This window comes from Astyanax mexicanus, chromosome 11, assembly GCF_023375975.1.
Source record: "Astyanax mexicanus isolate ESR-SI-001 chromosome 11, AstMex3_surface, whole genome shotgun sequence".
Classification (NCBI taxonomy): domain Eukaryota; kingdom Metazoa; phylum Chordata; class Actinopteri; order Characiformes; family Acestrorhamphidae; genus Astyanax; species Astyanax mexicanus.
The window spans coordinates 43,506,187-43,520,381 of record NC_064418.1 but is presented as its reverse complement, the minus strand read 5'-3'; the positions used below and the strand labels follow the sequence as shown (position 1 = coordinate 43,520,381).

Sequence of the window (14,195 nt, the reverse complement as noted above, 5' to 3'; positions counted from 1 at the left end):
AGAGCAATAATTCACCAAAACATACAGGAGTGTTGTACCTGATCTGAAAAATACTGTTTTAGCAACAAGTTTACAACGAGAAAATATAGTATATATAATATATATAAGAATATAAACCATAAGCCAAATATAATTACTGCTTCTTTTTATTACCCACTTGTACGTCTCATTGTAATTGGTGTATATATGCTTTGTAACATTATTATAAAAAAATAAACAAATACATATGTAAAAAATAAATAAGGTATTGTGTAATACCAAAAAAAATGTTGCCTGAGGGCAATAATATGCCATAAAGGGTTAAAGATGTTGTGGAAAGGATTAAAGATGTAGTGGATAGGATTAAAAATGAACAATAGAAATCAATTAAAAACAATAGAAAAACTTACAGCTCAAGCAGGTCAAGCTTGTCAAGCTGGTTAAGCTTGGTTCTTGATAAGGTCAGGGTCTATTTTTATTTATGTTTGATGGTTTAGCTGGTCAGTAGCCAAGCTTGATCATGATGGATGTCAATAACAACCAGCATAACCAAGCCGTTTTGACCTTTCCAGCACATGATGGATTGCAGAATTGCAGTAGTAATGTGCAGAAATGGCAAAGATAGCAGTACATAAAATCTCATAATAGTAATATACAAAATGTAATATTTTTCCTCTAATATTGAAGTCAACCAGAATATACATAGATATAACATACAAAGAATCATGTAGTAACTTAAAAATTGTTAAGCAAACCAAAATACTCAGTGACCAAACTATATTTGGGCCGTTTCCTTGTTTGGAGTGGCCCGCAAGATACTTTAGAAATAAAATGAAAGTTGGCCCGCAATTAAGCATATTTTTTTTTAAGAAAAACAGAAAACGGACTAAAAGCAGCGAGAGTGCTCAATTGTAGCACAGAAAACAGACCAAAGAGTCTAAAAGCGGCGAGAGTGTTCAGTTGTAGCACAGAAAACAGACCAAAGAGTCTAAAAGCGGCGAGAGTGTTCAGTTGTAGCGCGGAACACAAGCCAAAGAGTCTAAAAGCGGAGAGAGTGTTCAGTTGTAGCGCTGAAAACAGGCCAAAGAGTCTAAAAGCGGAGAGAGTGTTCAGTTGTAGCGCGGAAAACGGCCAAAGAGTCTAAAAGCGGAGAGAGTGTTCAGTTGTAGCGCGGAACACAAGCCAAAGAGTCTAAAAGCGGCGAGAGTGCTCAGTTGTAGCGCTGAAAACGGGCCAAAGAGTCTAAAAGCGGAGAGAGTGTTCAGTTGTAGCGCTGAAAACGGGCCAAAGAGTCTAAAAGCGACGAGAGTGCTCAGTTGTAGCGCAGAAAACAGACCAAAGAGTCTAAAAGCGGCAACAGTGTTCAGTTGTAGCACGGAAAATGAGCCAAAGAGTCTAAAAAGCATAGAGAGTGTTGACTTGTAGCGCAGAAAACCAAATAGTGGCGTGAGTGTGACCCAGATCCTCTTTTAGAGGCTGTACATGTGACGTAAGTACGTCCAGTTTTTAAAATGAATATATTAGGCTTATATTAGGCAATATAAATATTTATATTGTTTATAAATAATTTTATATTTATCCTTAATCAGTCAAATATGTTATTAACGTGAAAACTCATGTGTTTAAATATGTTTGAATGTGTTTTAAAAAGACTAGGGTTTAAAACACGGAGTTTGTATTGGGGATCAAGGGTTTAGGGTGAAGGCATTAGGGATCGAGGGTGTAGGGTGTAGGGTGAACGTAACTGAATGGGACGCGTTTTACGCCGTGACGCGTGTAAAGGACGTCAAACTTTGGCCAAAGTGCATCACAAACCGGTGATCTGCATGAGTTGTACACTAAATCTACAAATTGTACTGATTTTACAGCCCAGGTTAGAATATTGTCGGCTCGAGAGACGCGCTCATAAAGCGGGGAGCGTCTTATATCGTGAGTAAGAGAGAAAAGCTGGCGCTTTAGCTTCTTTAGCTAGCATGAAAGCAGTAATCCTAGCAGCTGGATATGGGACTCGGCTGCAGAGGGACATCCAGATGGACCAGACTGGAGAGTTTCAGCACCTGGGGGGCATCGCCAAGCCCCTGCTGCCCATAGGCCGCTGCGCCCTGCTGTCCCACTGGCTCAGGGCTCTGTCCCACACCGCAGGTGTTCATTCAGTCTGTGTGGTTGTGAGTTGCTGCTTCATCTCTGTCTTACCATCACTTACCACTTAAAAATTATTAGTTTTTACCAAAGAGATTTTACCAAATTGAAAACCTCTGCAATATAATCAAGAGGAAGATGGATGATTGCAAGCCATCAAACCAAGCTTCTTGAATTTGTTCACCAGGAGTGGCATAAAGTTATCCAAAAGCAGTGTGTAAGACTGGTGGAGGAGATCATGCCAAGAACATGCATGAAAACTGTAATTAAACACCAGGGTTATTCCATCAAATATTAATTTCTGAACTCTTAAAACTTGATGAATATAAACTTGTTTTCTTTGCATTATTTGAGGTCTGAAAGCACTTTTTTGTTATTTCAGCCATTTCTCATTTTCTTCAAATAAATGCTCTAAATGACAATATTTCTATTTGGAATTTGGGAGAAATATTTTTCTTAGTTTATAGAATAAAATAACCATGTTCATTTTAGTCAGATATATACCTATACAAAGCAAAATCAGAGAAACTGATTCAGAAACTTAAGTGGTCCAGAGCTGTATTTCAGTTGTAATTCAGCTATATTAAAACACAACATAAAAGCATTACATTGTGCATTTTTTGAGTGCTTTTTTCGTACAACTTTTGTAAACTCAATATTTTTATGTATAAACATCACTTGTAAAGTTAAAGGGGGTTGCTTGCTATACCTGAAAAAAAGATTTTATTGTTTTATTGTTGACTCCATTGAACATAAATGTAAAAGAGACAACAATTTATGGCACATCTCCACTTAAAAAACAAAAAACAAAAAAAAAACTAAACAAAACAATTCTAAATCGCTCATATATTTATTATTTGTTTTTATTAATATCACCCAGCCCTATATTGAGGCCCCACATGAACATGTAATCTGGTATGGTTTTATGTAGTTTCTCCTTAACCACTGCTTTAATACAATGACCTCTTTAATCCTCAGACCAATGACCTGTACCATGAAGCTTTCCAGAAGTGGGCTCAGGAATTCCCCAATGTGAAAACACTTAATGATGGAACAAGGAAGAATGAGGTACAGAATCTGGAGCTTTAATGCAGTGCGGAGGCCTTGCTTACGAGGGACCCCATGCTCTGCACATTTTAGTGTTTACCCAGCTCACCCAACACACTTTACCCATCAGCTAACTAACAAACCCTACCTGAGTTAAGGGTGGTGTGTTAGAGAAAAATCCGTTAAATTGTGAAGGTCACTTCTTTTAAGGGCCCATGTCCTCCATTATTTCTGCACATCACTTAACAGCCCTTCTGGGACCAACAGAAATGCCACACTTAAACAAATAATCATGTTAATATGTAGGTGTACAGGTGTTTCTGATAAAGTGTCCTTGTCCTTATTTTTCTGCAGGAACGTCTCGGTGCTGTTGCTTGCCTTCAGCTGGCAGTGAAGCACATTGGATTGGATGATGATGTCATGGTGATTGGAGGGTATGTTCTTTAGAGTCTTCTCAGTAAAGCTTTCATTTAGTGCAATCTAAACACATATATTAGTAAAAGTAATTCTGTGACATGATTGAAGTGAAGTTGCATTAAAACACCTAAAGCCCAAAACTAGGTGGATTTGGAGCATCAGGCTGAAGGCAGTATACACCCTGGACAGGCCACCAAAAAATAATATTACACACACATATATATGCATAATGCAGCATATATAATGCAGCATTAAAAGATGGAAAAATCTGAAAATCCATTAAAGATTAATTTTCTATTTTTTCCCAGAATTCAAATTGTAAACGGCAGAAATAAAAAGAAAATTGTACTGGAAAAATGGATGAAAACACAATTTGTACTTTCCTAAACTAAATAGGGGAAAAAAATAATTTTATCTCAAAATTAGGCATAAATGGACAGACAATTGAACTGATGTATTTCATAAAAAATACATATGAAAGTATAAATCCCTGAAAACAACTTGTACTTGTATTTAAGTAAATGTAATTAGTTTCCCCACTTTTTTAATACAACTAACATCTCTGTGTTCTTCTCCAGTGACACGCTGTTTAAAGAGGACTTCAGTCTGAGGGCGTTCACAGAGCGCTTCGCTGAGTTGCAGAGGAAGGATAAAGAAAGCAACTTGGTGTTGTCATATCAGTGCAAGGATGAGGGTGAGCATGGTGTACACTGCCCATCAAATGTTTAGCCTTTTCAGGGAACATTTTGATTGGCACTGTTACTTTTCTGAAAAGTCTACTGATGCAGAACACTGTACTCTAATATTTCTGGTTTGTTTGAAACACTAAGCTTCAGGTTTTTCCTGAATAATTACATGACATTTCTTCTACAGCAGTGCTGCTGCAGCAGTTTTTAAACACCTTAGTGTTACTGTGGGACAGGGTTTGGCAGCTAGCTAGTGTGTAATAGAGTGGAGGACAGGGAGTGATTAAACACAGTGTTTAAAAACTCCAGCTGCACTGTCTGATCTATGCATACCTGCACAACACATACTAATACCTCACAGACCACCACCATGCCAATCAGTGTCACTGCAGTACTGAGAATAATGACCAAACACCCAAATTAATAGCTGGGCTGTGGTGGTTGGTCCTGTGGGGTCCTGATCATTGAAGAACAGGATAAATGGAGAATAATAAAGTATGCCGAGAAACATATACAGGACTATAGTCTGTAATTATAGAACAACAGAGTGCTTCTAAATACTCAGTGGAGCTGAAAAAAAAATAATGGTTGCAGAAAAAGGAGGTGGTCATAATATATACTGATAGGACTGTGCATTATGTTCAAATATTAATTTAGTTAATTTAGTGCAAACTGACAAATAAAACGTTCTTATCATTTACATCCTCAGAAACATCAAAGTACGGCATCCTGGAAGTGGATCCAGATCTCAGAGTGCAGCGTATGAGAGAGAAACCTCTCCCAACTGAGACAAACTCCCGCAGTGCTGTAAGTTCACATCCCCACATCAGTCTCTTCTCCACTTATCTTTGATAGTGCATGGCGAAATTAATAGTTTAGATGTGCTAATTCAGTTGTGTCCGTTTCTTCAGTGTCCTTGTTTCTACTTGTTTTCAAAATCAACACTTCCACTGCTGGACACGTTCCTGAAGGAGAAAGAGGTAATGGAGTCTTAGCATTTGTTATAACCGCCCTTTACTCAAACAGCATTATATAAAGCCTGTGCTAACTACAACTACTGACAGTTACTTTGCTAATACAGGGCATCTGCAGATAAGTGTAAATTAAAAGTAAGATTTAAAAGACTTTGTAATTCCACTTGTAGACGTAAAACGTGAATGTAACAATATCAAAATTTCAAATAAACATAGATTAAAGGTTATAACTTGTTTATAAAATTTGGAAATTAAATATTAATAAAATTGCATTTAAAACATTTTAAGAAATCACATCCTTTTTATTTTAGTTAATCAAACTTTTTAAGCATCTGCAGATACCTTGCAATAAACTAAAAGCCTTGTGCTGCATATTTCAAGGGCAAAAAAAACATTTCAGTTCCTGGAAGATTGAAGTTCTTGTTCTAGTGCTCGTTCCTTTTAAGCTGATTCAGTGGAAGATCTTTGCTTGAATGCTGTTTACTTAATTACTTTGCTGCAAACAAATCAACTCTTTTCTCACAGGCTGGGCCAATTGAAGAAAGGGACGCACCAGGAACCTTTCTGTCATGGCTTATACCAAGGTATATTTTAACGTTTCTTGAACCTACCAACATATCCAATATGAGGTGCTTAATCACATTAGTTTCTATGAATATGGTTCATGTTAGAGTAGGTTATTTATTATAAATATGTTGCACTTTATTTTCGGTACATATTTTGTTACACTTATCAAGATCCCGAGTTTGCTTAAGTTAATACATTTTTGTTTCTAATAAAGGTATGAAACTATATACCAAATGAAAAAAGTTCTAAATAAAACTTTAATATACTTTTTGTAGTAGTAGTCACATCCTGGCATTAATCCACCTGTATTTGTTTTTCAGGAGGCCTGTGCACGTCTACAGGATATCTGGACGTTTTGACGTGGGAAATCTTCCATCTTACATAGAATGTGACAAATACTTCAAGGAACAACTTAAAAATCCAGACATTTATTTATTATAGATTTCATTACAATCAGAAACAGATTAAAAACTTCCTGTAAATGAAGAACTGAATGGAGAACAATGGAACCCAAATTCACTGATGACAAGCAGCTTTAGGGGGAAAATATTTTTTTATAAACATGTACAGATTGAGTTTTTGTGTAATAAACATGATTTTTGAAAGCCTGCGCTAACTGGTGACCAGTCTGTTGCATTTATCTGATGCCTTTTCATGGTTGTTCTCCAACTTGGCGATTCTGGAGCCGAACTGCATGGCTCTCTTGGGCAGAACAGCAGAGGGGCCCAGCCCTAGCTCTACAGCGGCCAGTCTCAGCAGCAGCTTCTCCCCGATTCCCCGGGGCAGAGACAGATCTGCCTTCTCCCACACCGGCAGACTGTTCAGGAAGCTCACCACGTCCTCATCCAGATACGGAAATCTGAGAGACACACAAAATACACGCTTATGACATTTCAGAAGCACAGAAATATTAATGATTATGTTCTACACTTCAGATTATTTTGAGTTTGGGGTGGGAGATAAGGATATTTCTGCAAAAAGAATATTCTTGGCAATAAGACAAAACAAAAAGGTGAAAGATTATGTAATGTAAAAAAAAAAAAATCGACCCCAACACTTTGTATTATATTTAGTACATAATGCACACCGGATTATAAAGCACACTATCACACTTTGATATTTTTATACGAAAGGTGCACAGGATTATGAGGAGCATTAAGCGACACTAGTAAGGAACAGGGGTGTCGCCATGTTTCATTTAGCAGCTAATGCTAATAATGCTCCAGCCTTGGAGCTGGAGAAATTTCACTGAAACTCCTTTATAATGCTGTACTTTAGCGGAATGGCTTTACTGCTCCTTAATACCTGACTGGTAGAATTAATACATAATTTTATTTACTGAGCCTTATAGTGTGAAAACATGCAACATATTTATGCAAACAAACAGTTAAACAAAAATAGCATTTAAGCTTCAAAACAAATGCACACAGACCACTTTCAAGACAAAATATCATGTTACTGATTTATGTTTTGTTCCAAAATTATAATGATATTACTGTGTATGATAATCACACACATATTACACATATATATATGTGTGTAATACCTCTTTTTTTAAGAGGAATTCCACACATTTTTCACAAAATGGTTAGAATACAAGTGAAGGCATTAAGAGTGGTTTGCTGTGAAACTTGCCAAGTGAAACTTGTCCACAGTGCAGTCTGAACCAGTGTGATCTGAACCAGATGTTTATTGCTTCGGAAATTACATCACACTAAATTATTGCACGACATGGTTACATATACTATAACTCGTGCCAGAGATCTTTTATTGGACTGTTTTGCAAAAATATTTTGGTCTATAATATATTTTATGGGAAATATGCAGGGTATTGTAAAGAATAATAATTTAAAACCATAATTTAAAAACAAAATCACTGCTGTCAGATTTACCTGGCCTCTTTTCCATGATCTCCAATGATGCGGTCATCACGCCCGAGATTCCTGGAAGATATCCTGCCCAGCTCCATGGCCAGCTCTTTGACCAGGCCTTCAAGACCTGAGTTCTTAAACCGTACTCTGTGTCTGGAATAGCCAGCCAACTGCTCATCTGCTCCAATTCCAGTCAGAACCACCTGCCATATGAAAATTCTTGTATTTTTAAAATTGCAATACACATAGCAGAAAAATAATTATTGCAATGTCTTGCTAATGTTTTTCAAGCCTGCATGCATCCCTAATCCGAACTGTTCCTTTTTGTGTCACAAATTCACATTTAAATAACTAATAAACATGCTCCAATAAGACTTTTTTTTTTCACTTATTTTTTATGTGAAAATTAGGATTTGTTTTTTGTACAGTTGTCATTCTGACAATACAAGGTTTTTGTGCGACATCAACAGGGTTTTACTTTTAACATGTTATGGAAAAATTAACAGCAGCTACCTTTGCATTTGAAGTGTGATCCTTCTCTTCTGCTCCCTCTGATACGATTCCAGTTCCTCTAGCTGCAAACCACACAGCACATCCAATGCTGTCATCCAGGACAGTGTCTAAAGGATGCACCAAGTGGCAGATACGCTTCTCCCGCATTTCCTTCAGCTCCTCCTGAGTGACGTTAATCTCAACAAAGTTCCATTTTCGTGAAGGACTGATCTTTTTAAGCTCTTGTAGACCAGCTCGACCCGTGATTCTGTCTGGAACGTCGAAGCAGTTTGAGGTGCGCTGATCTGATGATGTGATGTCATTCACACTGACATTGACATGCTCGCCGTTGTTCTTGTTCTTGTGTTGTTTCTTTTTGGATCCCTGATTCATTTTACGCTCCTGAAGCTTAAAAGCAACATTGAGAAGGTCGATTGGTTTGTCAGGAGGGATGTGGCGATCAGCGAGAACAGCCAGAATCATCGAATCGATTCCACCAGAGAAGAGTATAGCAACTTGTGCTTCATCTGACTTTGGTGTTTCAGTTGGACTAACATTATCAGTATAGGGCAGTGACTGGACTCTTCTGCGGACGGCCTCACTAAGGACATCTATAAGGCTCCTCACAAGTTCTTGTTTTTTTGTGCTTTTTAGAAGAAACTCTTTTAGGTCATCAGAGGATGTCAGAGAAAATGTGTGATTAGGTTCATCATTAGAATCAACTGCTTGTATGGATGTATTCATTGGATTAACAGGAAAATTGAGCTGGAGTCCAGCATTATTCATAACCAATGAGACAGAACTGGGAAGACCTTCAGAGCTGAAGTCATTTGAAGGCTCATCTCCAAGATAAACCCATGGATAGAGCTCAAGTTTCAACTTCCCACCCTGTGAACAGCTTTTCAAGTCCAACCTGTAAACACCAACTGCTGGTACTTCAAGCCACTTGGACGAATCAGAATCTGGCAAGCGAGAAGACACTGAGGTCAGTGTAAATGAGCCCTCCTCAGACCCACAGCTCCACAGCAGGCTCCTCCTCCCAAAGAAATCCCTTCCAAACCAGATACATTGATTAACTTTACTGTAATAAATAAAGGACCAGGGTCCCTTAACTTGAGAGAGGACAGATAATAAGTCTGAAGGGTTTTTACAAAGAGACAGATGCTGTATAACAACTTTAGTGTCGTTTTCCTCAGCTCCCACTGGTAACCCACCAAACACCTCACCGTTCCAGAGGAGAGTATTACCATCATCATCTTGTAGAGGCTGGGGAGTCAACACTCCCCTCATATGAAGCACATGGCTAGAAAAAAGGCAGCTGTATCGTGAAGCTGTTTCTGTAATATCACGGCTAGAGTGGGGTCCTCTGTTTTGGAGCTTTTCACGCACATGTTTCTGAAGTACACATTGAGAGGACGCACTCAGGTTCACCACACAGCAGATCCCACACATTCTGGCTGGAATACAGCTCTTTTTTTTTTTAAAGGTTTACATATCTTGATAATCCTTCTTCATTTTGTCCAGTTCTTCTGTGGAAAAGGAAAAATGAAACTTGGCATTATGTTCCATTCTGTGTGCTATATACTGTACTGCAATCAACTGTTACTACTTCATTTATGTATGCAACATTAGTGTAAGTACACACATATATTACACTAGGGGTGGGACAATGCATCAATGTCAACGTATTGTATTGTATTGTATCGTATACATAGGATCAAATTTTATTTATTTTTATTTTATTGAAACTCAGACGATTTAAACACCTTAAGACTCGCCCGCCAATTTAATTTACTAAAGTTAGTGCTTCATTCCTCTATGAGGTGGCGCTAATCAGCGTAGAGGATTGTATTGTGATACATCAAGTAACAAAGAATCACAATATCATGACATCATTTTTATCACGAGCAACATATCGTGATAAAATTGTATTGTGAGATGCTCTGCGATTCTCAGCCCTATATAACACTGTGTGTAAATGCGGTTTTCGGTGTATACAAGTATGTATACACTTTTTTTTGTGTATACACAGAGTTTTGATGTATGTTTTGGTATTTCAAATGAAAATGTGATGCTATCTCTACATACAGCTGTAAAAGGATGAAAATCTTACTTTTACAGGAGCTCAAGGTCTCTCCTTTGTCAGACAGGAAGAATATGTTGCTGTTGGGCTGCTGAAGGTAGACTTTCTGTAAAAAAAAAAAAAATGTTGTTCCAGAGAACATATGTTTACTTGGTGCTTAAAAGAAGCCAACATTACATTACATGTTACAGTTGCAGTACATATAATGTATTCCACTTATGCAGGTTTTCTTACCCTGTTTTTCTTCAGATTCGACAGCTCATCAACTAAAACCTTCTGCTCCTTAATCTGCAAAGTGAAATCAGAAGTTCAAAACATACGCCGATATACTGGTGATTTTTTTTTTTATAAACATTGTATTTCAATTTAAATGTCTGAACATTCGTAGGAATTAAAAGTTCAGTACTCTAAAAAATGATCTAACTGCACTAGTCCAGAATAGCCAGAATAGTGAATTTGTTTAAAAACAGAGGTTTCATTAATTTTTTTTATGTAAATGTATGGAGCCCCTAAGGTGACATCATGTATTAAAAAAATGCCCATGCCTTATCCCGTTCCCACGCATTAGGTTCTCATTCCCACACTTTTATAAGTCGTGGGCATTTTGTTTCTCACACCTCCATATAAATGTATTAGTTAATATGCTAATAAATGATAATTATTTAAAATTTCAATATTAAGGTTTACTATAACTATTTCTGGGGTAATTTATCATCTACGTAAAAGTTATCATTGAGTTGACTTGTTGAGCAAGTGATAAATAAACCCTGAAACTTTATAAAGGGATATTTAGTTATGTCATTTGCCTAGACTACACACTCTGGACACAAGTTAGTTAGTTAGTTAGCTAACGCTAGCTAGGCTAAGCTACACCTTCTGGACACTATTTAGATACTTAGTTAGCTAAGCTAGACTACACACTCTGGACACTGGTTAGTTAGTTAGCTAGGCTAGGCTACACACTCTGGACAGTGATTGGTTAGTTAGTTAGTTAGTTAGTTAGTTAGTTAGTTAGTTAGTTAATTAGCTAAGCTAAGCTAAGCTAAGCTAAGCTAGGCTAGGCTAGGCTACACACTCTGGACACTTGTTGATTAGTTAGTTAGTTAGCTAAGCTATGCCAGGCTACAAACTCTGGAACGACACTATTTAGTTAGCTAGGCTGAATGATCTGAAGCACCGTGGTCTGGTTACCCCACCTTGGTGTTGAGCTCCTCTCTGGTCGGGCGCTCCTCCTGTGCTGGGTCCTCGGGCTGCTCGCTGCTCCTGATGGACATTTTAAGCAGAAACGTTCATTAAATGTTTAATAAACAGCAGCATTAGCGCTTAGCCGCATGCTCCCCGCTCTCAGACCCGGCGCGGAGTGCTGACGTGCACGTGTTTACATGATCTGTGCAGGCGGCGCGCGCGGTGTGTACAGCGGCGCCTGGAGGCCGGCGGCGGTACTGCAGTGAGAGACAGACAGATGGGAGGGTTAGATAACAGCAGCACTCAGAGAGAGAGAGACTATAAACATCTCCATAACTCACCTTTCACCCCGAAACTACATTTTCTCATACTCAAGACTTTTAGCATACTTCCCAGTTGTGTTAATCCACCCAATTTCAGTTAAGTTTAAATGCACCAAATGCTCTTATTTATTTAATATACAGCTCCAGTTATCATTTTTGGACGCACATCTTCTCATTCAGTATGTTTTCTTATGATTTTTTTTACATTGTAAATTTAATTATAGAGACTAGATTAAAGCTATACAGGAACACATGCTGAATTATTTAGTAAACAAAACGTTTTAAACAAGCCAGAATATGTTTTATACTTTAGTTTCTTCTAAGTACCACATGTATCTCTGAGGACAGATCTGCAGTGATCTTCAGTGTCTTCATGAGGGAGAGTCACCTGGAATAGTTTCCTCAGCGTCTTGAAGGAGTTCCTGGAGGTGCTGTACAATAGTTGCTGCTTTTCCTTCACACTGTGAAGGTCCAGCCCAAGTTGATCAGGTTTATATTAGGGGATTAATGTGGTGGACAAACACTTTTTAAGTGTTTAATACATAAATTCACCATAGTTCTTCCATAGTTTTGATATGCTCTGTATTTTTTATTTATTTAAAATGTATTATATAAAAAAATTATGTATACGAATTGTAAAATAATATTGAATAAGAAGGTATGTCCAAACTTTTAATTGGTATTGTATGTAATGGCTGTATGTAAAACAGTGGTCTTTGACTTGCATAGAACTGAGAACGCTGTAAAAAAAAACTCTTTTTTTTTCGGGAACTCTATGCACTTTATGGGTTTATTCAGTTGCTCCAGCAGCAGCAGCTCACCCGATTTGTACTTTAATGAAGCTTTGATTAGATAAACTAGGGGCTGGATGGGAACTGGAAATACTGATCTTCTGTGTAACAACCTCTTTAATTCTCCTACATATAAAAATCAGTAGCAGTATTTTATAAATGATATATAGTATGTACTGTAATCTTTTTGGACAAGTAAATTCCCTTGGTGCAGATAATGGACTTCACCCAGCAGCTCCTCAGAGACCTCAGTAGGCCTTTGTATTGTAGTCTACTGTACTCGCACATACACCACTTAAAGAGACTCAACAGAAACAGCCCTCTCCTTATAAACTGGTGATTTGAATACAGAAGCTCCTTTGATTTGTTTGCCTATACTGTGTGGACTCCAGTGTGTGAGTGTGTGAGTGAATGTGTTTGTAATGGTTCAGAGTTCCTTCAGTCCTGTATTTTGTGAAATTCCAGATTCTACATTCATAATAACTCAAACAAGCATTTACTGATTCACTGTGTTTGTCTGTGTGGTCCGCTCCACTCGGCACTATAGCCCCGTTGAGCTTGGTCACTCTTAACAGGCTTAGTGGTTGACCACATGACCTGTGTTTGCTCGTGTGCTGCGGCTTCCAGTGTCACAAACACACGGGTTTGTTTGGCCTCTGTCTCAGTCACTGCCACAGCAGCACATGAACTCTGCAGATTTCTGTATTGACCTGTATTGATTTCTGCGCACCTGTGTAATGTCTCTTTTCGCTTGGATCTCGTCCATATTCAAGAGTTTACTTTGCTCAGATTAGGAGGCCTAATCTCTTCTGGAAGAAACATGATATACCTGGAGGAGTAAACACATGGTAGTGCCAAGCAAACAGATGCAAAAGCAAAGGAGACCGTGTTTAGCGATTTTACATAGAAATAAACTCAAAATAAGCATCAAACACACAGATGTTTAGCATGTTCTTAAACTCTAGATGTAAGAATTTGCAGACTGCTGCAAGCCCAGGCAAGCAGATCACATAAAACTAGAACAAATGACATATGATCCATAAGGTCACGTGACCAAGAAGCACACCAGGAGCCAAATCACTGAGGTACAATGCCATTGGAGAGCAACAAACAGCACAGTCACTGTGTCTGAGTAATTTGTTTTTATTTTTCAGATTTCAGAGGTGACCCTCAGCGTATTTTTAGTCCCCCAGTAGCAGAACCCGACCAGATAATCCGCTCCTTTTCATCTAAAACCACAGCGTAAGGTGTCATTGCATGTAAAGGCGAACAACAAATGATCATGACCACCACACACAATGAGCTATACTCACAGGGTCATTTCTTTTTGTTTAGTGGTTTAGGAAAGGGTAATGGGACTAAACCATCAACCACAAAATAATACCTTATAATTCAACTCACCAGGCCAGTGAGTGTTGAGGCCTACATGTGTGGACACATGAGGGCCGGTGTTCAAATTAGGAGGCGGTAATGATTTCTAGTAGTAGAGGATTCCTGTGATATCTAGAGGTTGATGATTTGTGTTGGACTGTTTTTGGTATATTGCTATAAAATTGCAATCCAATTCATTAGATACTTCACTTATTAGGGGCTTGAGCACAGAATGATTTTTTAGGGTTTTTTTATTATGCTTATTTCCTT

General features: G+C 38.0%; 2 protein-coding genes across 2 annotated transcripts; one reads left to right on the top strand and one right to left on the bottom strand.

Moving 5' to 3' along the window:
• The first annotated feature begins 1,747 nt into the window (after window positions 1–1,747).
• On the top strand, window positions 1,748–6,419 carry zgc:136439 (uncharacterized protein LOC678627 homolog). Its single transcript, XM_007253240.4, has 8 exons — window positions 1,748–2,144; window positions 3,097–3,186; window positions 3,520–3,599; window positions 4,161–4,276; window positions 4,978–5,075; window positions 5,180–5,248; window positions 5,768–5,826; window positions 6,130–6,419. The coding sequence occupies exons 1-8, from the start codon at window positions 1,953–1,955 to the stop codon at window positions 6,248–6,250; spliced, it is 825 nt and encodes a 274-aa protein (XP_007253302.3). The 5' UTR covers window positions 1,748–1,952; the 3' UTR covers window positions 6,251–6,419.
• asnsd1 (asparagine synthetase domain containing 1) lies at window positions 6,222–10,361 on the bottom strand. The gene is made up of 4 exons (XM_007253241.4): window positions 10,286–10,361; window positions 8,194–9,701; window positions 7,702–7,883; window positions 6,222–6,668 (listed from the first exon to the last, which is right to left on the bottom strand). The coding sequence occupies exons 2-4, from the start codon at window positions 9,622–9,624 to the stop codon at window positions 6,422–6,424; spliced, it is 1,860 nt and encodes a 619-aa protein (XP_007253303.3). The 5' UTR covers window positions 9,625–9,701; window positions 10,286–10,361; the 3' UTR covers window positions 6,222–6,421.
• Window positions 10,362–14,195: the final 3,834 nt, after the last annotated feature.